This window comes from Propithecus coquereli, unplaced genomic scaffold (assembly GCF_000956105.1).
Source record: "Propithecus coquereli isolate 6110/MARCELLA unplaced genomic scaffold, Pcoq_1.0 Scaffold122, whole genome shotgun sequence".
Lineage (NCBI taxonomy): Eukaryota > Metazoa > Chordata > Mammalia > Primates > Indriidae > Propithecus > Propithecus coquereli.
This window is the reverse complement of record NW_012136303.1, coordinates 5037455-5063235: the sequence shown is the minus strand read 5'-3', so window position 1 is coordinate 5063235 and position 25781 is coordinate 5037455. Positions and strand designations below refer to the sequence as shown.

Here is a 25781-nt window from a genome sequence, read left to right as displayed (position 1 = left end):
AGTGATCCTCTTGCCTTGGCCTTCAAAGTAACTGGGACTACAGGTGTGCGCCACTGCTCTTGGCTAATATTTTGGTTTAAAAAAAAATTTTTTTTAGAGACGAGTTCTCACTATGTTGCCCAGGCTGGTCTTGAACTCCTGGCCTCAAGCAATCCTCCTGCCTTGCCCTCCCAAAATGTTGGGATTACAGGCATGAGCCACTGTGCCCAGCCTTGTACTGGATATTCTTATTTGTAAACTAGGGGACCTAATGCTTGCCTCAGAGAGTTATTGGGGAGAATTAGATATTTAAGCTGAGAAACCCTTGAAGCTCTGGACTTATAATATCTATCTGTTTAGAATCTCCTTTTGAGATTTCAAAGCCATTTTAACCTTAAGTCTAAAACTTATCGTGTGAGCTCTCTTCCAGAATGTTTTGTTTCCATTAATAGCACCAACAATCTATGAAACAAGAATCTAAGAGTCACCTCCCACTTCTTACCATATTTTATAGTCCTCCCAGAGCTATTGATTTTACACCATAAATTTTGTTCCTCAAATTAGTACGCTTATCTCCACTGCTCAAGCAGTCATTTCTCTCATATGTGCTACTATAATAGCCTTCTTTCTCCCTAAGTCCTGATCCACACCCAGCCAGAGTAAAAATTTTTTAAATGTACATATGGGTCATTTTTCTGCTTAAAACTTTTTAACGAATTTCTGTTACCCTTAGTCCACAGATAAAATCTTTAATGAGGCCAGGTACAGTGGCTCACGCCTGTAATTCTAGCACTTTAGGAGTTTGAGGTGGAAGGATTGCTTGATCAAGGCCAGGAGGTTAAGACCAGCCTGAGCAACATAAGGAGACCCCATCTCTACTAAAAACAGAAAAATTAGCCAGGCATGGTGGTGCACCCTGTAGTCCCAGCTATTCAGGAGGCTGAAGCAGAAGGATCACTTGAGCCCAGGAGTTTTCAAGTCTGCCTGGGCAACATAGTGAGACCCCATCTCCAAAGAAAAATGAAAACAAACTAAAATCATATTTATCTTTGATGGCATCTCTTCCCTGTCTTTTCACATCCCCTCTTTATCACCATCCCTTCAAAGTCCCCCCCATCCCTTTCAGTACTGTTTTATTTAGCTGAAGTTGCAGAGCCACAGTTCAAGATCCCTCTGTTTTATGCTCCCATATAATTAATGATGAAGGCCTACCATTGAAATTCATGTGAGTACCCCTCTGACTATAAGCAGATTATTTGGTATGCATGATAGTATAGTGAAGCACCTTTCGGGGTGCTGCATAACAGTTAGCTAGTCATCCTCCCAGTGGAGAATCACATCTACCAGTTCATAAATTAGATCCCAGCTGATGAGACCTAAAGCTGCAAGGGTCATTCAAATACTTGAGAATCTCAAGAGTTTCATTAGTAATTAGTCTTACTTTGCTCTTCACAGAGATTGCAAAGCCCTTTGCAAGAGCAGAGGAAGACGGGATGATAAGAATGTACATGGGCTGGCAAATAAGGAGTTGGGGAATAGTTTCCATGACGCAGGTGGTTTCCAGGGAGAAATGAAGACTCATTTTGTAATGTCATCTCCACCTGTGAGTTAACTAGCCCTCAGAGGCTGGAAGTTAACCACAGCTGGTTAAAATTTCTAGAAATAGTGTGGTGATAGTAGCACAAGAGTGTGAATGTACTTAATGCCACTGAACTTTACATTTAAATGTGGTTAAAATGGTAAATTTTATGCTACATATATTTTACCATAATTTTTTAAAACGTTTCAACAAACTGGGTGCTATACTGGCACCTGTAATCCTAGCTTCCTGGGAGGCTGAGATGTAAGGATCGCTTGAGGCCAGGAGTTCAAGACCAGCCTGGGCAACATTCTGAGATCCTGATTATTGAAAAATTTAAAAATTAGCCAGGCACAGTAGCACACCTATAATCCCAGCTACTCTGGAGGCTGAGGCAGGAAGATCACTTGAGCCTAGGAGTTCAAGGCTGCAGTGCACTACTGTACTCCAGCCTAGACAATAGAGTGAGACCCTGTCTCTTAAAAAAAATTTTTAAATGAAAATAAAATGTTTCAACAAAATAAAGTACAAAAGACATCTTCATCCCCTTTACCCAGATTTGTCTGGGTAATATTTTACCCCATTTGTTTTATCATTCCTGTGTATATTCTATATATACACATGTAAACAAGTGTGGGCACACAATTTTTTCTGAACCATTTAAGGTTAGATTATATGTATCATGACCCTTTGCTTCTGCTTCAGGAAAATTCTTTCAGAATAGATACTTAACTATTATGGTTATGTACCAGCTTCATGAATTTACATTAATGTAATACTTTAGTTCCATCTAAATTCCAGTTTTGTCAGTATTGTTTTTTTATAGCATCTCCTTCCCACTTTCCCTCCCCTGCAGTATAGGATACAGTCTAGAGTAGGGTATTGCATTTATGCAATGTCTCTTTAGCCTCCCTTTGTCTTTTATGATATTTACATTTTTTAGGAATACAGTGCCTCCTCCCCTTTTTTTAAAAGACACTTCTTTCTCTGTTTGTCCAGTGTTTCCTAGTAATTAGAGTGAGGTTATGCAATCTCAGGCAGCAAATTGCATAGGTGGTGTGTCCTCAGGTTATCACACCTAGAGACTCAATACATTTTTAATTAAATACATAGTGAAGGGATCAACAAATGTTGTAGGAATTTTAGAGAACAGAGGCAAAAAGATTGGAATAGTCGTCATTAGTAGACATCATGGGAAGACATCATTAAAAAGAAGACTGATTTGATAGCGTACTTCTAAAATTTTACTAATTTTCCTCCAGTGTCAAATTTTGCATTAGCTCAGCTAATCTATATTACTGTCTTATACCAGTTTTTACTAATCTTGCTCTTGTGTTAAATAAATCAAGAAAAAAAATTACTGATTTCACTTTTTAAATTTAGTGAAATCAAATGTACCTTTCAACTGGTGATCAAGGGTCTACTGATTATTACTTAAGGTTCCCCAAGTGATTTGGATAAATATAAGATGACATTGAACTTTGGTGTATGAGAACAAGTCTTTATTCCTTTCCTAGTGTCATCAATTACTGTAGTCAGACTGACAGTTTGTACTGTTGGCTTTGCCACCATTCTAGAGCCTTTTAGCACCCCTGCTTGAGTTGTAGAAAGCTGCTGGAAGAAAAGTACTTTTCTTGCCAATACCTTTTGTAGAATGTGTAAATAGTGGTAATGCTGATGCATCTATCCTTGATGCTAGTTTTCCCTTTCAGGCTATCTTACAAAGAGCATCCACACTTTCCATGCAGAGGTAACAGCCTATTACTTTGCAAAATATGATTAAGGCAAATATCAGTTTAAGTATATTTATTTCTTAGAATTTTTTTCATGTTATAGGAAACACTGTAGTTGACATAGTTGGGCTATATTCATTGGTTAACAGGTAGCAGAACCAGAGCTATATTTGAGGCCATTAAGATTCATAAAATGATTTATTTTTCTTCCCATATACTTTAAGAAAATAACTTCTTGGCCTTTGTGCATTTTGTTTTGGCAGTTTGAAGAAAACAGGTCTGAAACAAGGTCTTACCCCCAGCTGCCTCTGAACACGGTGACTTGCCAGATCTCCAAACATCCAGTCCAGCTTCGTCCGCCAACCTGTCTGACATGTCGGGACCCGTGCCAAGCAGGGCCAGAGTTTACACAGATGTTAATACGCACAGACCCCGAGAATACTGGGATTACGAGTCACATGTGGTGGAATGGGGGTAATTGTTTTTGCTGTACTCACCCAAAGGGTTGAATCTTATAGATTTGTTGAGTAATTTTTGTCAGGAAACAACCTTGACTCTGTATCTACAAACCTCAAGATCAAAGCCCAATATGTGTTCTCTTTTGAGCTAAAAGTTTGGTTTTGTAGTAAAAAAGCAGAATATTGCTTTGGCAAGTAAACGATTTTGATAGGCTTATCATTTAAAAATCATTTCAGTCTCTTCTTATCCTTTTCTCTGATTTATTTACAGTCATGTTTCACATAACAACCTTTCAGTCAGTGATGGGGCCTGCAGGTATAATAGTAGTCCCATAAAGATTGTACATAGTGGAGCTGAAAAATTCCTGTCGCCTAGTGATGCCATAGCCAAGCCATCATAATGTCAGCAATACATGACCTCTTTTGTGTTTAGATATGTTTAGATACACAAATACTTTGTGTTACAGTTACCTACAGTATTTAATATAGTAACATGCTATACAGGTTTGTAGCCTAGGCTTTACCCTGTAGCCTAGGTATGCAGTATGCTATACCATCTAGATTTGTGTAAGTACACTCTGATGTTAGAGACATTTCTCAGAAAGTATTCCTCCCTGTTGTTAAGCGAGGCTTGTCTGTATTTGGTACACAAAGCTGGTAACAGAAGTACCTATCAGCTTGCTTCTCAAGCTAAGGGCATTGCAGATAGGTGAGAATTGATACTTGAGAGACTTTGAAAACACCAAACTCTTACATTAAGTGTTTTTGAGGTCAGAGAATGTTGTCCCATGTTGATACTGAAGGATGAAACAGTTCCCCAGAAAGGTATCTTCTTTCTGATGAGATGCCAAATTAAATCCTTAAACATTTGCCCTTACCATGAGACAAGGAATGTGTAAGATGGAATTCAGCCCAAATTCCATCTTGAACAGTTGTAGTCTGCCTGAACAGCTGTGTTTGCCCTCCTCATTCTCTGTGCAGACTCATTTGGATGTTTGCGTTTCCTGTCCCAGTGTGGTAGGCATTTAATTGATCAGATCATATTTTTTGTTATAAAAGCATTTTGACATTTAAGTGCAAAAGAAAGCAATTTGGAAAATTCATAAAGCTACAAATCCTGTATGCTATATTTTTATATCTGACTGCATGTAATTTCTATAGCCTATAAGTGGTTAAACACTGTCTTCCTAAATTGTCATAGGGTGTATTTTTAATCTTCATTTATGCCATGATTCTTAACAGTAAATACATTGCCTCTGCATAAGAAGGCACTGTGTGCTTTAAAGATACCGTCAAGAACCAGTGGTACAATACCAATAAATGTTATCACTATTGATAATCTAACAGTTCCCCTCTTATGTCACAGGCTTTGAACTCTAGGTAATACTGTGTTTTACTGTAGAAATTTCAACGACTATCTTCAAATTGAGTGCTTTGCAATTATTTCTGCTTTAAAGGACACTAAATGGCCCTTTTTGGTTTTTGGCATTGGTGCCATTTGCTTGCTTGCATTTGTTCTGTATGCCCTCCACAGGAAGATAACTCAATCAGAACTGGGAACCTCTTTGGCCTCATCCGTTGTTCTTGGTACCTTTTGCCTTCTCTATTCATTCACCTTTTTAGCTGCTTGAGGAAAATGAATGGCTGATTTGGTGCATACTTAATTCTTAGGGTCTTCAGCAGGAGTAAATAGAATTTAGGCCTTATTAAAGGAATCATGTCATTCTTTAGAGCATAGTCTAAGTTGGAAGCAGGGTTGGGGAAAAATGTTGGCATTTCCCTTATTCTTCTTTACCTCTGTTTATTGCCGTTGATATTGCTTATTTTTCATGGAATATGGGTAAAAGTAGAGGAAGGGACCCGTAACTATGGTTCGTGACCTGAGTGTGCTTTCTACACTTTATTACTAGGACTGCCCTCAGAGCTTGCCCTGGAGGGCAAGTGGGAGATCAAGCCTATGTATTTGAAAGCCACAAACCTGGAAGAGGCCTGTTGAAAATCAGCTGCTCCCAAAATGTGGCTGAATTGAAATATTCTTACATGTATTGAGTGCCAACACCAGGCCAAGCACTACAGGACAGGAATGTATAAAAATTATTCTCTAAGGGAAAGCTGTCTGTTGTTGGAGACAGACATACTCATAACAAACTCGGACTGATAAAAGCTAGCTGTGTGTGTTATACCAATAGAGATGTGAATAATTTGGAATTTTGGAAGAATAATTAAAAGGCTTAAATTTTCTTATTCTAGGACTTGGAACACATTTTTAATTAGCCCAATTTTTAAAAAAACAGTGAATCCAATTTGGAAATTATTTGAAATACCTTTTATTTCTGTTAGTCCTCCTGGTAATAGAGTTTTATAAGTAGAATTGGTGCTTGATAATTTGAACTTTTTTAATCATTGTGACTTTGACTTATTTTGTCCACAGAAATCAAGATGACTACCAGCTGGTTCGAAAATTAGGTCGGGGTAAATACAGTGAAGTATTTGAAGCCATCAACATCACAAATAATGAAAAAGTTGTTGTTAAAATTCTCAAGGTGAGTGCAAGGAGAGAGAGAATTTCAGGTGTTGATTTTTAAAAATAATAGTGATGCCGTTTAGAAAAATAGCATTGAAAGATTTTTGGAGTACTTTAGTGCATTTATTTTACTGTATCTTATGAACTCAATAGAACAAGTTATGCTCATTTGACAGATCAGGAAACTGATGCAAGAGAATTGATTTGACCGAAGTCATATAACTAGGTTGTGGCAGAGGAAAAGAGTTAAGGTACAGTCTTCTCTTAGGTCTTGCCAGATAGTGACTTCCTATATTTTAAATTCTGTGCTTTGTTTTCAATAAATAAATCATTACCTCCATTTTATAAGGTTGAGGAGTCACAAATACAGGCCTTAGAGGACAGGTAGATAACATCAGTGAAGGTAGTCGGGTGTGATTGCCCATGCTTAGATGATGTGAGTGGTAGAGACTGAGACAAACCGGGAAACACCTGCCTCTTCAAAAAGAGATAGCTGCTTCTCAGCTCCAGCTCATTGTTGCCCTGCAGTAGTGTAAGTCCTGTGTTGCTTGATACTCTGTTTTGCAGAGAGAAGCCAGAGATGTATATTTGTATATGAACTCCCCTGATTTTTTAAGTTTGGCTCAAGATTTGTTAAAAACACCACACAAGCCAGATTTGGCCAATGAGCTACCAGTGTGCAGCTTTTCATTTTGTTATATTTGTACTGCACACTATCATGTTGGGAACTTAGCTTATTGTTCATTACCACAGGAACTCTTCCATATTTGACAGAGAAACAAGTTTCCAAACTTTCTCAATTTACAACACTTATATTAAGTAATTTTTTCATGGTACCCCTGAGCCAAAAGAAATATCTAGTAATTCTGTTTATTAGGTAGCTAGGTCCAAAGAACTAAGTATTTATATTTTAACAACTTGGTAGCCATATAAAAAGTTATACACATAAAAGAAAAAAAATAAATTTTTTTCTTAAATAACCGTAATTAATTACTGTTAGGATATGTACACCTGTCAGTCACTGCATAGCTTCTCCAATGTTGGGATCAGATTGGAAACCACCACTGTCATTTCCTGTTCTTCTTTAATTTTTGCATAGTACTTTTTATGACAGCAACTGCTAAAAACCCAGCTTCACAAAAATATGCCCTCAAAAGGAATATAGTGCAATCTAATGTTGAAGCTATGAAATACCTCAAGGCTAATAAGGCACTCAGTGGCAGATATCAGATATTGACTGGTGGGTGTCCCTCAAAAATTTGAAGTATTCCACAGTGCCTCTATGAATGAATTGCTGGGGCGCCTCACACACTATTTGAGAACCAAAGAGTATCTGTCTTAGCACATATAGGAGGAGAATTAGGCTGGAAATCAGAATACTCTAAAATAATTAGCTGTGGTAGTCCTTTTAACCTAAGATGTGTTTATTCATCTGTAAAAAAGATAATCTTGCTTTACCTACCTTTCTCAGGGTTGCTACAAGGATCAAATACAAAATTATGTATAGAAAAATACTTTGGAGACTGAGGTTCTATGTAATTTTAGGATGGTATTCATTTGGAGAGGTATATGGTAAAACGAGGTGATATATTAATTAGACTCACATCAAAGGCACAAATAAATAGTGGGTTTATAGTTCAGAAGAGGGTAGTAGTTAGAAAAGCTCTCTGGATTTCAGGTTGAATGGGAGGAAGATTTGGATAGATGTGGGTGGGAGTGGAGAAGAGGGAAGCGTGCTGTAGAATGCACCAAGATTAGAAAAGAAGGAAAGGAAGAAATAAGAGAAATGTTTCATGTGGAAGGTGATAGGCAACCATACACAGGGTGTGAATTTAGAAAGGGAGATTAAATTTGTATAAGGCCTAGAAAAGATAATCTGTGCATTTCCTTCCAGTCTTAAAAGTTATTAGGTTATTAAATATGAAATGTCCGATTTTCTTAACACATTGCCACACTAGAAAAAATTTTTTTTCCCTAGGGCCACGGTATTTTATCAAAACAAAACAAGGCCGGGCGCAGTGGCTCACGCCTGTAATCCTAGCACTCTGGGAGGCCGAGGCAGGAGGATTGCTCGAGGTCAGGAGTTCGAGACCAGCCTGAGCAAGAGCGAGATCCTGTCTCTACTAAAGAAAAAAAGAAAGATATTAGCTGGACAACTAAAAATATGTATATATGTAAAAATTAGCCGGCCATGGTGGCTGGCGCATGCCTGTAGTCCCCAGCTACTTGGGAGACAGAGGCAAGAGGATTGCTTGAGCCCAGGAGTTTGAGGTTGCTGTGAGCTAGGCTAATGCCACAGCACTCTAGCCCGGGCAACAGAGTGAGACTCTGTCTCAAAAAAAAAAAAAAAACAAACAAAAAATGATCCTTTCTAATTCATTTTTTATTGTTTTCTGTGCGTGAATTATATGCAACACAGTCCACATTTTTAGAATTCTCAGTATTAATTGCAACAATAAGAACATCAACAAGTAAGATTTTCAAGAATCAACCTGCAGGGTTTTGCTTCAAAAGGCTCTGGGCTCAGAACTAGCCTGAGTTAAATACAACTCACATGGCAGTCAGAATGTTAAGTACTAAGTTTGATAGTTGATTTCTCTGACATTTTACTTTGACACATCTCGTTTTATTTTTACTGTGAAAAGTACAGCCTCAGTCTTTCAAATGCATGTTTTAGCTTTTGATTATCCTTCAAATTATTTTTTTTAGAGCAATTTTTGTGAAACTATGTATAAATCAAAAATTGATGTTATTTCAAGTATGAGTTCCATCCTGGAACCAGTGCAGCACAGACAGCTTGAAATATCAATGAAAGTGTTTGGGAAGGATGTGGCTAATGAATGCACAGTATGTCAATGGTTTGAGAAGTTCCGTTGAAAATGAGCCATGTGGGACCTGAGACCAAAGGGGACAATGATGAGCTAAAACTATAGTGGGAGCGAATCCATCTCAACCTATGCATGAATTAGCAGCAAGATTTGATGTTACTATTGCAACAATATTGGACCATTTGAAACAAAGCAGCAAGGTAAAGAAGCTGGATAGATGGTTCCCTATGAATTAAACAAGCATCAGAAAAGAAATCGTCTAGAGGCTTGCCTTTCTTTGCTGTCACGACATAAAGGTAAACCCATTTCTACACCGTATTATTATATGTGATGAAAAATGGATTCTTTTTGACAATCGCAAGCATTTGGCACAAGGGTTAGATAAAGACGAAGTGCCGAAACAGAGTCCAAAACCAAATATCCATCAAAAAAAGCTAATGGTATCTGTTCGGTGGTCCAGCTCTGGTATTATCCACTACAGCTTCATGAAACGTGGTCAGTGGACTACGGCAGATGTCTACTGCAACCAACTGGATGAAATGATGAGGATGCTTGCGATTAAGCAGCCAAGATTGATCAACAGACACAGGCCAAATGCTCTTATAAGACAACGCTTGACCACATGTCTCACAAACAACGCTGCTCAAACTACAGCAGCTGGACTTGGAAACTCTCTGTCATCCACCGTATTCACCAGACTTTGCACCAACTGACTACCTCTTCTTCCAGGCTTTGGACCACTTCTTGCAAGGAAAAATACTCAGTTCTCAACAAGCTGTGCAGAACGCCTTTTGTGATTTCATTGGCACTTGCTCTCCAGACTTCTTTGTTGCTGGCATAAACAAGCTACCATTATAATGGCAAAAGTGTGTCAATAGTTTAGGTGCATACTTTGATTAACTGTATTGCTTGTTTGAGATATAATAAACTACACTTTTGATTTGAAATCAGACATTTCATATTTAATGACCTAATGTATTGTCTCCTCTAGATAGTTGGGAGCCATTGATGGTTTTTAGTGAAGGGTGATTTAGAAAGGTTTTTTTCAGTTCAGTTTTCCTAACTGTAGTGTATATTTTACTGTGACTGTACTAGTAAATGGTATAAGTATAGAAGTTCCTGCATAAACTATATCTAAAATTTTTAATCTCTCCCTATTTAATGAGACAAAAGTTGCATTGATCACATTAAATTAGGGCTTAAGTCACCTGCCTAGTCTGTCGCAAATTAGTTTTGTAAGTTCATAGATTTGAAGGATTCTGTAGAATAAAAGTTTTGTAAGCCAGTAGCTTTTTTGTCATAAACTAGCAGTTGGGAAATAGTAATTTAGTAAACAGGAGGTGAATTGAGGGGTTAGCCTCTGGAGGGTAGAAAGGTCTCCCAGATACCATAACAGAAAAAACTATCACCTTGTTTCCTAGCTAGTCACTGTATTGAGTTCTAATGGAAGAAACAAGGGTAAGAGGCCATGGATTGACTTGAATGTGGACTATGTGGAAGTCACTCTTTGTAAAACAGCTTCCATTTATTGGGTATTTACTTTGCATTGGGCCCTATTCTAACTGGCATATAAATCAAAACAGCTCTGTGAGCCAAGTATAGTTCCTTTTCAGCAGTAATAAAAATAAAGTTGATAAACATTTACATGGTTTTCCCAAAGATGCACAGCTACAAAGCCAGATTTTAAGGACTGTCGATGTTTCTAAAATCTGCTTGCTTTCTACTGCCATGTGCTTTGGACTTAAGGTTGAAAGAGTTTATAGTATTGTTTGGTGGTTCCTAGACCTAGATCATCAGCCTGGGAACTATCTGAAAATAGACCCCCAGTTTCCCTCTCAAGATTCTGATTTTATAAGTCTAGGTGGGTTCTGGGAGTCTATCTATTTAAAAAGCCAGGTGATTGTTGATCACCAAGCTTTAGTAGCCACTAATCTTGTGAATGAAGAGATGAGATATACTTTAAACAATTTCTAAGAGTTGTATGAAGTACATTAGCAGTCTGAGGTAACCAACACCCTAGGAAAGAAATGTAGTACAGTCCAGTACAGCAGACATTGGCCACATGTGGCTGTTGAGCATTTGAAATGTGGCTGGGCTGAGTTGAGATATGCTGTAAGGGTAAAATACACTAGATTTCAAAGGGTTAGTACCAAAAAAGGGTGTAAAATAGATCACTCATAATTTTTTATATTGATTTATATGTTGATAAGATTTGGGGTAAATAAAATATATTATTAATTTTGAGCCAGGCATGATGGCTCATACCTATAATCTCAACACTTTGGAAGGCCAAGGTGGGAGGATCTCTTGAGCCCAGGAGCTCAAGACCGACCTGGGCTACATAGTGAGACCTTATCTTTACAAAAAATTTAAAAATTAGCCAGGTGTGGTGACCTGTGCCTATAGTCCTAGCTACCCTGAAGGCTGAGCCAGAAAGATTGCTTGAGCCCGGGAGTTTGAGGTTACAATGAGCTATGATTGTACCACTGCACTCCAGCCCAGGAGACAGAGCAAGACATCCTGTGTCTCAAAAATAATAACAATAGGCCGGGTGCGGTGGCTCACGCCTATAATCCTAGCACTTTGGGAGGCCAAGGTGGGTGGATTGTTTGAGCTCAGGAGTTCGAGACCAGCCTGAGCAAGAGCGAGATCCCGTCTCTACTAAAAATAGAAAGAAATTAATCGGACAACTAAAAATATATAGAAAAAATTAACCGGGCATGGTGGCACATGCCTGTAGTCCCAGCTACTCGGCGGGCTGAGGCAGTAGGATTGCTTGAGCCCAGGAATTTGAGGTTGCTATGAGCTATGCTGACGCCACGGCACTCTAGCCCAGGCAACACAGTGAGACTCTGTCTCAAAAAAAAAAAAATTAATAATAACAATAATTTTGTCTGTTTTGGTTTTTTTTTTTACTTTTTTGATATGGCTACTAGAACATTTAAAATTGCACATGTGTCTTGCATTATATTTCTTTTGGGCCAGCACTATTTTAGACTATTAAGAAGAAAGGATTTGTGAAGGTGATATAGTTGGACCAAGGCCGTCCTCAGAAAAATGAAAAGGATTTCTGTACTAGAACAGATGTGGTGAGGACAAAGAAATGTGGAAGATATACTCTAAGGACTCAGCAGAGTAGTCTTTTTAAAATGGAGGGATTAATTTATGAGAGTATTGGTGATAAAGGCTGGGTAGATACATGTTATGTCGCAACCATATTCTGAAGTCTTTTCAGATACTTCATTTGATTGTTTCCACAATCTTATGAGGCAGTTACTCTTGTTACTCATTTTACACATGATGAAAGGCTTAGAGAGGTAATGTGATTTTGCCATGGGCACACAGCTAGCAGGTAATGAAGGTAGAATTTGCCTCCAAGGCCCACACTTTACCCACAGGTTATGCTGCAAAAGACGGCTTGCCATCCTTGCTGTTGGCCCTGATTTCCTTTAGCTCTGTGGCGTATTTATAGACTTAGAGGAAGAATGGAAAGGGCCCGTGCTTCATCTGAATTGACAAAAGGTTTTCAAGATATACCTTAAAAGTACTAACTATTTAAATCACTAGTTTATAAGGTTTTAAAAAGTTAACATATTGAGACTGATGATTGAAATTAAATGCTAATTCTGCAGAGGTCTGGTTTTTGGAATGGAAATCTTTTTTTCTTTCAATTCAACTTTTGTAAGTACCTGCAGAGTTTCTGGCACAGTGCTAGGAGAAGGATTCAGAGAGGAGTCTGACACATTTCCTTCCTTCAAGGAGCTCATAAGTAAGCCATTTATGTATTACACTACCTGTTGAAATACTCTGAAATAATTTTTTTTTTTTTTTTTTGCTGATGTACTTTTACCCTTTCAGCCAGTAAAAAAGAAGAAAATTAAGCGTGAAATAAAGATTTTGGAGAATTTGAGAGGAGGTCCCAACATCATCACATTGGCAGATATTGTAAAAGACCCTGTGGTGAGTATAGTAGGTGTTAGCAAGGCCCACCAGGGCTGAGGTGGTGTTTGACTGGGAGCACAACTGGCCCTTTCTGTCCCCACCCCACCCCGACACCCTCATCATTAAGTCCTCCTTTAAAAGTGCTTAATCAGATATATCATTTAACTAGCTTGGGTCTTTCTTTCAAAGAGACCTCCACCCACAGACTATTTCTTATTCTTCTAGGCTAAGAGACTGATAGCACTGGAAACTGAAATGTGTTAATCCATTTTGCAAACTCAGGTCCGATGCCGATGGGCGATGGGCGCATTGTTGGGCTGCCTAGAGCCTGGTGAGACTTCAGCTCCATGTCTTCTGTTTGAAATCCATCCCAAAAATGACCTAAGTGTGGTGATGATCAAAGCGGGGAGGGCTTGTAGCAATAGAGGGTTTCCTACTACTGAGGCGAGGACGGCCGATTCACCACACAGCATCCACAAACATTGTGCCCACTAAAGCTGCCAGGGCTATTGCTAATGTGTGTTTTTTTTTTTTTTTTCTTTTCCCCTAGTCACGAACCCCTGCCTTGGTTTTTGAACACGTAAACAACACAGACTTCAAGGTATAATATATAAGCAACCATTTCAAGCTGGTGGGTTTTTAGACCACATAGAAAGCCTTAGAAGAATGGTACTATTAGAGGAGCTTGCTTTTAGCTTGTTATAAAAGAGCTTTTCATCTTTATAGTGCTAAATTTTAAGATAGAAAAAGTCCTGTACAAGCAGCGCCCGCTTTCTGCATCTTGGTATTTTGCCCTTTTATTTGTTTAGTGTTCTTTTTAACGACAAATACATTTACTTCTCACCACCTTTACCACTCATTTGACAGTTTCTGCTTATGTTCAACCTAATGAAGGCAACAACACATGTTTACTCAGGATCTGGCCTGTGGCAATTCACTTTAAACAACAGTATTCAAGAAGGAATGTATTGTGTATATAAAAGTAGGGACTGCTTATTCCTTAGGATTCCTAGAAACTCTGGGCTATATCTTAAAAGGAGGGGATGGAGAAGGATGTTGTCAAATTCTGTTATAACACAAACCTCTACAAGAGATATTTCTGAATTCTAGCCCATCCAGTAGCCTACTTATTTCAAACAATTCTCAATTCTAGTTTAACAGAAGAATGTAGGCACTCTCTTGGAGTACAGGTTGTAAAGGTATTTAATTTGCCTTTGCACCAGTCCAGTATGAAGAATGTTATGTATCAATAAATGGGTGAATTCTTTTGCTGAGAGGGGGAAAAAAGAAAGAGAAACTGTTTTAGAATCAGAACAATAATTTCAAGAAAAACTTTGTTAGAGGACATTGCTAACCATTTAAAGATATATACATTTTTTAAAAATTCTGCAACTCTTTGGAAACTAGAAATAATACTTGTTCAGAGTTTTCTTTCAGATTGGAACAGGAATAGTTCTGTTACAGAGACTCAATAGGTTTGACATCTGCATACTCACTGGTGATCTGCAGGGCCAACTATATAAGCCAAAGATAGGTTAGTTCCCTGCTAAGGAGGCTGTGTATTTGCCAAAATGCCTTTTGTGAGAAGGTCTGGAGGTAAATAAAAGGCAAACTAAATTGTGTTATCAGTGCACATTGTGTGTGTGTGTGTGTGTGTGTGTGTGTGTGTGTGTGTGTGTGTAGAGAGAGAAAGTTATGTTCCCAGCAGTGCATTATGACTTCAGCAATATGAGTTTAAGTAATTCTTTGCTTTTACATGTAGAGTTGAAGACCCAAAGTGTCTCTTTAAGGTTAATGTAATGTTGGAGAAACATTACAGGAGGGCAGTGAACAAACACATCTTGGAACAATGGCAAATGAGCCAAATCTTGGTTACTATGAATGAGGATGAGGATGAAAAATCTGCATTATATCATGGCTCAAATATTGTATTTGTCTTTAACAGCAATTGTACCAGACGTTAACAGACTATGATATTCGATTTTACATGTATGAGATTCTGAAGGTAAGGGAACCTTGTATACTAAATATCTTTAAATCGATCTTCCCTTTGTTTAATAGCACTATTTATGGTAGAAAAGCCAGTGAATTAGCTTTGTAAAGTATATTGAAAGATGAGGCCTCTATATATAAGTTTTTAATAAGTTTATAGTATCCTTATGCTAATGTAAGGGTCATGGAATAGGGTCTAGTACAAGTATAATTTAGAATGCTTTGAAAAGGGTGTTTGGAAAATAGGCTGGGACAATAAATAATTGTTATCTCCATTGTTTAAATTGTCAAACTTGCAAAAACAACATCTGATGTGCTGACTTCTGGTATACTTATGATTCAGCAATTAAAACAGTAAATTTTAACTCAGCTCTCAAAGGGTCATTGTCCTAAGGATTGTGTAAATCTCTGCTTAGGGATTGCTAATTGTGCGTGGACTTTGATTTCTAAAGTGGGATCACCAAATATCTTGTTCCTGATAGTCACAAGGTCAGCTTTCTAGATGAGAGAATTGCTAAGAGTTGGCTAGGGTTCCTTACTAAATAAGGGTTGACATAAAGCCTGCTGTTTGAGCCTTAGAAATACCCTAAAGAGATTGTGCCAGCACAGATATTTGATTTTTCCATTGGTTCATGCAGTCTTGTGGCAAGTGGGACTTCAAAAAGTTATGGATATGCTGCTCGCCTAGCCCTGGGAACTGTAGGAACCCAAGTTGCCCTTCAGGAAGGACAAGAACTTGGCCAGTGACATCAGTTGACTGAAAGGCCAGGATTAACAAACCCCAAAGGTTATGCCACTCAGTTCCCTTTAGTTTGAGGTTGGAGAGGTTTCAAACTGGATTTGATGACCTAAGTCAAGAGTTGGCAAACTTCTTTTAAAGGGCCAAACAGTAAATATTTTAGGCTTTGCAGACCATAGGGTATTTATTACACTATTCAGCTCAGTTATTCTAGTACAAATGTGGCTACATACAATATACAAATAGGCATGGCTGTGTTCCGATAAAACATTATCCACAAGAGCAGGCAGCAGGCCAGATTTGGCCTGTGGGCTGTAGTTTGCCAGCCTTTGTTGCAGACTATTAGTTGTTAAAGAATTACTGTTCTTTGAATAAGAGGTTTGTAGTACAAACCTGTATTCTTTTTTTTTTTTTTTTGAAGGGTCTCTGTTTGTAAAAATAATCTAGGCTTTGGATGAGGGAGCAATTGGAAGTGGTGGAAGTGGTGCAATTGGCGTACACTTTATATCTTTTTGAACAGAAAGGATGTTGAAACAACTATGTTAAGAAAAGAACTAGAAGTTCAGAGACCTGAATCAGCTTGACTGTGGGGTCCTGAACAAGTCTCTGAAGAATAGCTATGGGAGTGCTTGTCTTAATCCTGACTCCCAGGGGTGTGGTGAGGCTAGAAGAGAAGGGAAAAGTAAAGGACTGTAAAAGATAACTATTATGCAGGCTAACTCTTTCCTTTCTTACCCATTCCTCCCATAGGCCCTGGATTATTGTCATAGCATGGGAATTATGCACAGAGATGTGAAGCCCCATAATGTCATGATTGATCATGAACACAGAAAGGTAAAGTGATAGGCTAATAAATCTCATTTATCTACATGATGAAGTTAACAGCCTATCTTCAACACTTTATCCCTAGTGTCTGTCACAGGCCCTAGTACCTATTAAGCACTTGTATTTGGTGAATGAATGAATGAACAAATTATATAAACTGTTATTCATATTCCTAAGAGTACTATCAAGAAGGAAACAAGTGGTATAAGAAAAGGTTTAGTTGGAGTGGTCACATTTTAGAGAATACTGCAAGGGACCAAGACATGTAGTCTTAGGAAGAAACATCTCCCAGGCAGAGGAAATAGTAAGCACAAAAGCCCTGAGGTAAGAGTGTGTCTGGCGTGTTGGAACAGCAGTAAGGGTAGAGCTGGGACAGAATGAACAGAAGGGAGAGAGGAAGTAAATTAGGTCAAAAAGAACCAAATCATATAAAACCTAACAGGTCATTATAATGCCTTTTCTCTGAAGATGGAGAGCTCTTGCAGTGTCTAAGCAGAGCTTCGGCATGTTCTTACTTGCATTTTACAAGTTCGCTACATGTCTATTAGAACAGCTAAAATAAAAAAATAGCGACAATCCCAGATGTTGGCAAAGACGTGAAGAAACTTGATCTCTCATACATTGCTGTTGTATAATTTGTGGGTTTGTTTAAAAGCTAAACATATGCTCACCATATGATCTAATAACCTTTATCCCAGAGAAACAAAACTTAGGTCCACACAAAAAAAGGAAGGAACTATTGATAGATGCAAAACTTGGATCTCAGGAAAAAACAACAATCTCAGGCAATTAAATGCTGATGATTCCATTTATATAACATTCTCAAAATGACAAAATTATAAAGCGCAGAAGGGTTACCAGGGGTTGGGATACCATATGGGGATGTGTGTAGTGATAGAACAATTCTGTATCTGGTGGCAGAGGCTATATGAATCTGTACATGTGATAAAATTACACAGAACTACACAGACACACACACACACACACGCATGTAAAAACTGGTGAAATCTGAATAAGGTCTGTCAATGAATTGTGCCAATGTAAAATAGAGGGCAAGAGTGAAAACAAGGAGACCAGTTAGGGAGAAGGGGCCATTGCAATAAATCAGACAAAAGGTGATGGCGACATAGGCCAGGGCAGTAGAAATGGGGGTGATAATGATGGTCAAAGTATGATAGAGGCACCAGGATTTGTTGACACATTAAATGTGGACTGCAAGGGAAACAAAGGGTCTAGGATAAATCTCAAGTTTTGGCCTGTGTGACAGGTGAATAGGATCACCTTTAACTGAGAATGGGGAGACTGAGTGGAGGTAGTTTTGCAGGAAATAATTAGAGGTTTAGTTTTAAGATATAAGTAGTAAACTTGATGCCAGCGCAGTCAGGCATTATTCTTCAGGGCCTACTGCTCTGCTCACACTTCAGATCATGGCCATCCTCTGCACAGCGGTCAAATAAAGTTGTCCCTAGTAGTCCTTTTCCTACTTTTAGGACACATTTTGGTAAAAGCTTTGTTGTATGGCTTTTCTATTCATTCACGCAGCAAATTTCTATTCATTCACGCAGCAAATTTCTATTCATTCACTCATATTTTCTCATTTTTCTCCTGTATACTGGGCATACGTTGAATTCTAAAAATTACAAAGGTGAATAAAACAGTCCCTCTCCTCAAGGAGTTTAAAGTCCATATTGAAAAAGAAAGGTAGAAAACAAACATGTAATAAAGAGTTGTAGGTACTATTAAATATGTGTGAGGTTCAAGGGGGCTGAAGGCAATGGTGAGTTCTACTTAGATGATAGACTTTATTGAGGAGCAACTTAAATATCCCAAAAGATAAGGAGATGTTCACCAACAGGAGTATAGGTTGAAGAGTGTGAACAGTTTAGTCAAGTGAGCAGTTTAGCAAAAGAACAAAAGAGATTGTGTCTTTCAGGAACTAGATCATGGAGAAAGTTGTATGTCAGGCTAAGAAGTTTGATTTTCATCCTAAAGCCTATAGGTAGTCAGTGAAGGGATTTCAATAGAGAGTGCCATGGCTGGTATTTTTGTGAAGAGTACACTAGTGACAGAATGTAAGTAGCTAGCTTAGAGGAAGATTAAATCGCTCATGATTTATCCTCTTTTTCTTTCAGCTACGGCTAATAGACTGGGGTTTGGCTGAGTTTTATCATCCTGGCCAAGAATATAATGTCCGAGTTGCTTCCCGATACTTTAAAGGTCCTGAGCTACTTGTAGACTATCAGGTGAGCAGAAGGGCAGTTTTGGTTCTATGTTTATTTTGCACGTAATTTACGGAAAAATGCCATTTTGTGCTTTTTATGTAGACCATTTATGTACATCCATAGCTGTCCCTCTTATATAAAATGTAAAATATAAATCACCTCAATTCATGTATCATAACTTACATTGCTTTCATTGTCGTAGTGTCACTAGAATATGAATAGGTCTGCATTTGATCCTAACTTGAGGGGAAGTACACCAAAGATACTTTTCTAATTAGAAATTCCAGAACTAGTTTGAGAAATACAAACTAGGTTTAACCAACCTTAAGAATAAACTCAGGCCAGGTGCAGGGGCTCATGCCTGTAATCCTAGCACTTTGGGAAGATAGCTTGAGGCCAGGTGTCCAAGACTAGCCTGAGCAAGAGTGAGACCCTGTCTCTACAAAAAAATGGAAAAATTAGCCAGGCATGGTTGCACATACCTGTAGTCCAGCTACTCGGGAGGCCGAGGCAGGGGGATCCCTTGAGCCCAGGAGTTTGAGGTTGTAGTGAGCTATGATGATGCCACCATACTCTAGCCCAAGCGACAGAGTGAGAGACCCTGTCTCAAAAAAACAAAAAGTAAACTCAAGAATATTTTCTTGTTCTTCTGAACTGTACACTAAATATAAAGACCTTTCCTCCATCCGCCTCCAAAAAGAGCCCTCTTTTTCTTCACAGAAAAAGAACCAAATTAATAATAGGGTTGCCACGTGTTTTTAAGATATAAAAAAAAATGAATACTAGGTTATTATCAGGTGCCACAAAAAGTTTCAGACTCTTTGTCCTTGTAGAAATTCCTTTCCTGGGATTTTAAGGATATAGCCCTGAGCTCAAAAATCATTTTATGCATAAAAATATTCTTTACAACATTACATATAATAATGAAAAACAAAACACGGTCCTATTATAGAGAAATTAAAGATTACATTCTAAAACATTTATGTGATAAGAATATTAATGATACACATTAAAAGGTTTCCAAAAGCTAACGATTTGGAGATTTTCTTATGTAAGTGAAAACAGTTCAAAATATGGGGTACAAATTATTTTAAAACTGGGTGAAAGAATGCATAGAAGACTGAAAAGAAATACATGAAGATGTTATTAGTGTTTTGACTTTGAGTCAGTGAAGTGATTTTTTTTTTTTCATACAATTTTTTAAGATTTTGAAGTGACAAGCCTGGGGATTCATGTATGTTAACAATGAATTTTCTTTACTTTCATGCAGATGTATGATTATAGTTTGGATATGTGGAGCTTGGGTTGTATGCTGGCAAGTATGATCTTTCGGAAGGAGCCATTTTTCCACGGACATGACAATTATGATCAGGTGATATATATTGTGCCCATTAAGGAATTTACTGGCCTAATGTATTGATGGCCAGACCTGCCTATTCATTAGAAACCCCAATTGATCTTGCTAAAATGTAGATGCTTAGCCCCCCACTTGAGACGTCTTAATTCAGAATCTCTGAGGATGAGGAGTAATTTCCAGTGAAGTGTTTGTTCAGCCAGCCTGACATTGATCCTCAGATTGGTGTTTGGGGAGCTACCAGTTTAACCTTTGAAATCAGACTTTTTCCCCTAGTCTTTTTAGTCTGCATTGCTTGTTTTATTGTGAAGTATATATATATAAAATATTTTATAAAACATATGTACCATTCAAAGAATAATATTGAAATGAACAACCATGAAACTGTCATCCAGATTTTTTAAATAGGACATTACCTTAGAATCTCCTAACATGAACTTTTATTAGAGTTGGGAATGTTTTCATTAATATGTTGGTTTATATGTGGTATTTCTATGATCCTTTTGTGTCTTTATACGGATTGAGTTGATGTATATTAGTGGAAATGTAGGCGGTAGGTAGTGTTTTTTAAACTAACTCTACTTCCCCCTTGAAGATTAAGGGGTCATTTCATTCATGAGAACCTGGAATGATTCTAGGACCTTGTGGAAGGTGCTATTGCCCTGTTTCCTTTGAGTACCATGGGTATTTTTAATGAGTCAAAGAATACAACCTGAATTCAGTTAAAGTCAGCAACTCTGTGTCAGGGGCCATGCAGCAGGACTGAGGAATAGAGAAGAATGGTCCTTCCTCTCAAATAGTTCTTAGCCTTTTTTTTTTTTTTTTTTTTGAGATAGAATCTCTGTTGCCCGGGCTAGAGTGCCATGGCAGCAGCCTAGCTCACAGCAACCTCAAACAACTGGGCTCAAGCAATCCTCCTGCCTCAGCCTCCTGAGTAGCTGGGACTGGGACTATAGGCACTCGCCACCATGCCCAGCTAATTTTTTGTTTCTATTTTTAGTTGCTTCACACATTTTTTCTATTTTTAGTAGAGATGAGGTCTCACTCTTACTCAGGCTGGTCTCAAACTCCTGACCTCAAGGGATCCTCCCGCCTCAGCCTCCCAACGTGCTAGGATTATAGGCGTGAGCCATCACACCCAGCCTTCGTAGTCTATCTTATGTAGGAATCAAACATACAAGGAAATAAATTACAGTCATAACTATCAGAGTAGAAGTGTGACAAGGTACAAAAGGCAGTAGTGGTGAGTAGTCTGAGCATGCAAGGGGAGCTTCCCAAAAGAAGTGACATCTGCACCTGGATTTTGAGGGGGAAAAGAAAGATAACACTTTACCAGGGAGACATTTCAACGGAAAGGAACCAGGTTATAAAGTAGTTTGCTCACTTTCACATTGAGTTGATTTAGGGAATTTAGGTTGTAAATCTACTTCTGCCACACATAGAAATTTGAACTGTAAACTGTTAGAAGGTAGTATTCATACCTGGAGGTATAATGATACCTTTCTGTTAATTCAATTACAGTTAATTGCTGATTTGATTGTGTAATATGCTTGTGTGGGTTTTTGTCTTTCTTTAATGCTAGTTGGTGAGGATAGCCAAGGTTCTGGGGACAGAAGATTTATATGACTATATCGACAAATACAACATTGAATTAGATCCACGTTTCAATGATATCTTGGGCAGGTAAGTCATAAAACAAAATGTGTTCATCTGTGGCTTAAGTACTTTGGGTGTGCCTGGCACTTTGGATCCTCAAAATAATTACTTTGTTCTCTTCGCCAGCACTGCCAAGATATCAGTGGTCCAGTGCCACAGGATGCTGCATTGGGTGGGCCTGTGATAAAAGCATTGGATTGAATGGCTATTGTTTTCACATTCACTTAAAATTGTCTGAGTATGGGGGTTATAGTTAGGATTCCTATGAAATGTAGGTTCTAGTAGAAGGGTTGCAGTTGAGGCAAAAATCAAAATGTCTCTTGATTTACCTTGCTTCTTTAAATGACATAATTCTCTGTAAGAGAAGGAAAGAAAAAGGAATGCATGCTTGAAGACTCTTGCGCAGACAGTGGACTCTGACAGTAGTGACTAGACACAATGCTAATAACACTAACCACTTAACAGATGGAGGTGGACTGTCTTGATGCAAAGGCTTTTGCTGGCCAAGTGGCAGAGATACCAGGAATGTGGGGGAGAGGGTGGGAAAGAGGCCAGATTAGCTCGGTCACCTGACACTACTTACTGCACAGGAGCATTCACATCCTGTCAAGTAACTTGAATTATGTTTCTTAAAATAGGGAGGACCCAATTGTCTCTTGTCTCCCAGTACTACTATTTCCAGTCTTTCCATTTAGCTTTGTTGTCCCTCCCAGTGACAGAGTGTGGTACAGACCACTCTCTTGAGTTTTGATTCCTCTTTGCCATTGTCTGGACTCCTGGCCACTAAGGAAAATGTAAGGCTGAAATGTTGGGCCTCTGCCCATGTGGCCCGTATCTCATTCCCCCTTTTGACCCTGCAGACATTCTCGTAAGCGATGGGAACGCTTTGTCCACAGTGAAAACCAGCACCTTGTCAGCCCTGAGGCCTTGGATTTCTTGGACAAGCTACTGCGATATGACCACCAGTCACGGCTCACTGCAAGAGAGGCCATGGAACACCCCTATTTCTGTGAGTCCAACTCTTTAGACTGCAGAACCTGTGCAGGCCCTCCTACCAGTACCCATCAGACTATATAAGGTAGGAGAGAATATATGCTGTGAAGAAAGCTTGGCATCCTACAGAACAGAGTTGGAATCCTGGCTCCTATTAGCTGACTGCAAGCTCCTTCACGCACACTGAGACTCAGATTCTTGAAATGGGGACAGTGATGGCAGCTGCATTGCAGAATTATTGGGAGGATTCTTATATAACAGAATACCTGACACATGAGCACTCCTAACTAAACTTCATTCTTACTGTGTGGATGACACTTCTCAGTGCCTTGTCTGGAGTTGTTGAATTAGAACAAAAAGCCCTGTGTCTGTCCCATCTCTAGTAATTATTCATTGGAGAGAGCCAGTGAGGCTTGCAAATCTTAATGTTATATGAACACCTTGACTTAGGTTTGTGAGTGTAGCTAACTGTGCCATCATAGGTGAAAATTTCACTTAGACCCACCCCATCTTCACTATGATGTTTGCTTCAACATTTATTCTTTGGGTAATGGTGGGGTGGTTTTGCAGGGAATCATTTACAGTTTTGCTTAGTTTCTTGTACCTGAAGTAGACGGAGGCTGATTGGGATGGAGACTGAGGTCTGTGGTCATAGCCCTAACCTACATGGACCTATATATAGCTTTGACCCACTTGGCACTGAGCTGTGGACCAACTAATTCACGTAGACAGTGTATTGCTATTTTGGCCACGTTAGGTTGTATTGTGTCCATTGAACCTCAAGACCAGCTTCATTTTAAATTTGTTCTACTGTGGGTAATTACCTCATCCTCTACCATTTGGTTTAAGCGTTTACCTTTTACCACAGTTTGACAGGAAAGCTATTTCTATTTTATACTAGTCTAATGCATGGTGAAGGCAATTGCCACGTTAAATTTTTCTGGGAATAACGTGGAGTATGAATAAAATGCAGAGAATGAAGACAGCGGCTTTCAGGCTTCCAGACCATTAGTTTAATCCCAAGCAACACAGAGCCTAACCTTTCTGTCTCTTTTCTAGACACTGTTGTGAAGGACCAGGCTCGAATGGGTTCATCTAGCATGCCAGGGGGCAGTACACCTGTCAGCAGCGCCAATATGATGTCAGGTCAGTTCATTGGTAAATTTCCTTTTTAAAAAAATGTGAAAGTCAATTACCATTCTTAGTTTTGCCCCCTCTGTGTGACCTGATTTCTTGTGTACCTTCTGTTCTCTATAACAATGGCCTTATGTGGCTTTTTTCACGAGGTTTCAGCATGCTTTTGACACCTGGTATACTTTTCTTTTTTAAAAAACATTTTGTCAGTACTCAGACACCTGGTATACTTAGTGACACTGTGTTAAGTAGGATATCATCAGTCTCTTCTAGGCTAGAATCCCAGCATCCCTATCTGAAGATTTCTTATGGAGGGATTTGAAAGTCCCAGCAAACCATAAAGAGTAAAAAGAGACCATTTCATCTCATAGTTCAGAGTGACAGTAGTTCCATGACCCTAAGAAACAAGATTAAGAAATTGGGGGGTAGAGATAGGATTTGTACATGGCTGTGTATGTGTGTAAGGACAGTTCTCTCATCTTTGCCAGAGCAAGTACAGTGTGCCTCGTGAACTCTAAAAATTTATATGAAATTGTTTTCCATTATTAATTTTGATTTACAGTGAGTTTTTGTAGAGTATACAGTTAAATCAGAAGAAACCACTGGCCCATACCCTCAGAATTATACATGTAGGTGACATCCAAGTGGGTACACTTGTGGTAGCGAGGGCATTTACTCAGACACCCTCAAATAATTGCTTTTGCCCCACTTTTTTTTTTTTTTTAAAAGAACTAGCAGCCTTCTAGAATTTATGCCCTAGGTATCCTGCCTATGTACAAAATTATATATATCCGGGGTTGCTCATTGCCTTATTTGTAGTAGCAAAACATTGAAAACAGCTGTCAGTAGGAAACTGGTTAAATCAGTTAAGCATCCATTCAATGGAGTATGATGCAGCCAGAGAAAAGAATGAGTAAGTGTTTCATGTTCTGTTGTTAGAGTTCTAACTCCAAGACAGTAGTGTGAAATGAAAAAAGCAAGATGCAGAGCCATGTCCAAGAACAGGAGTGGGCAAGAATGTATAATCATGTTCTTCACACTTGAGCTTAGACAAAAGTCCAAGAAGCAATATTTAGTCTTGTTCTTATATACAATGCTTATATGTATATTCTTATAAAATTATGTTCATGCATATGCATAAAATATCTGTAGAAGGAAATACTCCCAAAATTGTGCCATAGTTAGCCAAGCAACAGGGTGTGGGAGATTTTTCACTGTATACTCCTTTGAACCCTTTGTATTTTGAGCCATGTGATATATTACCTGTTTTTTATATATATGTGTGTGTGTGTGTGTGTGTGTATGTGCAATTTATTTATAATATATATATATATATATAAAATATTTTATAAAACATATGTACCATTCAAAGAATAATATTGAAATGAACAACCATGAAACTGTCATCCAGATTTTTTAAATAGGACATTACCTTAGAATCTCCTAACATGAACTTTTATTAGAGTTGGGAATGTTTTCATTAATATGTTGGTTTATATGTGGTATTTCTATGATCCTTTTGTGTCTTTATACGGATTGAGTTGATGTATATTAGTGGAAATGTAGGCGGTAGGTAGTGTTTTTTAAACTAACTCTACTTCCCCCTTGAAGATTAAGGGGTCATTTCATTCATGAGAACCTGGAATGATTCTAGGACCTTGTGGAAGGTGCTATTGCCCTGTTTCCTTTGAGTACCATGGGTATTTTTAATGAGTCAAAGAATACAACCTGAATTCAGTTAAAGTCAGCAACTCTGTGTCAGGGGCCATGCAGCAGGACTGAGGAATAGAGAAGAATGGTCCTTCCTCTCAAATAGTTCTTAG

At 38.5% G+C, this 25781-nt stretch overlaps 1 protein-coding gene across 3 annotated transcripts in view; it reads left to right on the top strand.

Annotated features, from left to right (window-relative positions):
* The window catches only part of CSNK2A1 (casein kinase 2, alpha 1 polypeptide), a 51861-nt gene that overhangs the window by 22075 nt on the left and 4005 nt on the right, over positions 1–25781 (top strand). For all 3 annotated transcript variants that reach the window (XM_012637662.1, XM_012637663.1, XM_012637664.1), the window contains 11 exons: positions 3555–3765; positions 6181–6292; positions 12960–13061; positions 13594–13644; positions 14989–15048; positions 16525–16608; positions 18732–18842; positions 20092–20193; positions 21758–21858; positions 22692–22840; positions 23884–23970. In XM_012637662.1, the coding sequence (XP_012493116.1) occupies positions 3665–3765; positions 6181–6292; positions 12960–13061; positions 13594–13644; positions 14989–15048; positions 16525–16608; positions 18732–18842; positions 20092–20193; positions 21758–21858; positions 22692–22840; positions 23884–23970 (1060 nt within the window). In that variant the 5' untranslated portion in view covers positions 3555–3664. The remainder of the gene's footprint in view (positions 1–3554; positions 3766–6180; positions 6293–12959; positions 13062–13593; positions 13645–14988; positions 15049–16524; positions 16609–18731; positions 18843–20091; positions 20194–21757; positions 21859–22691; positions 22841–23883; positions 23971–25781) is intronic.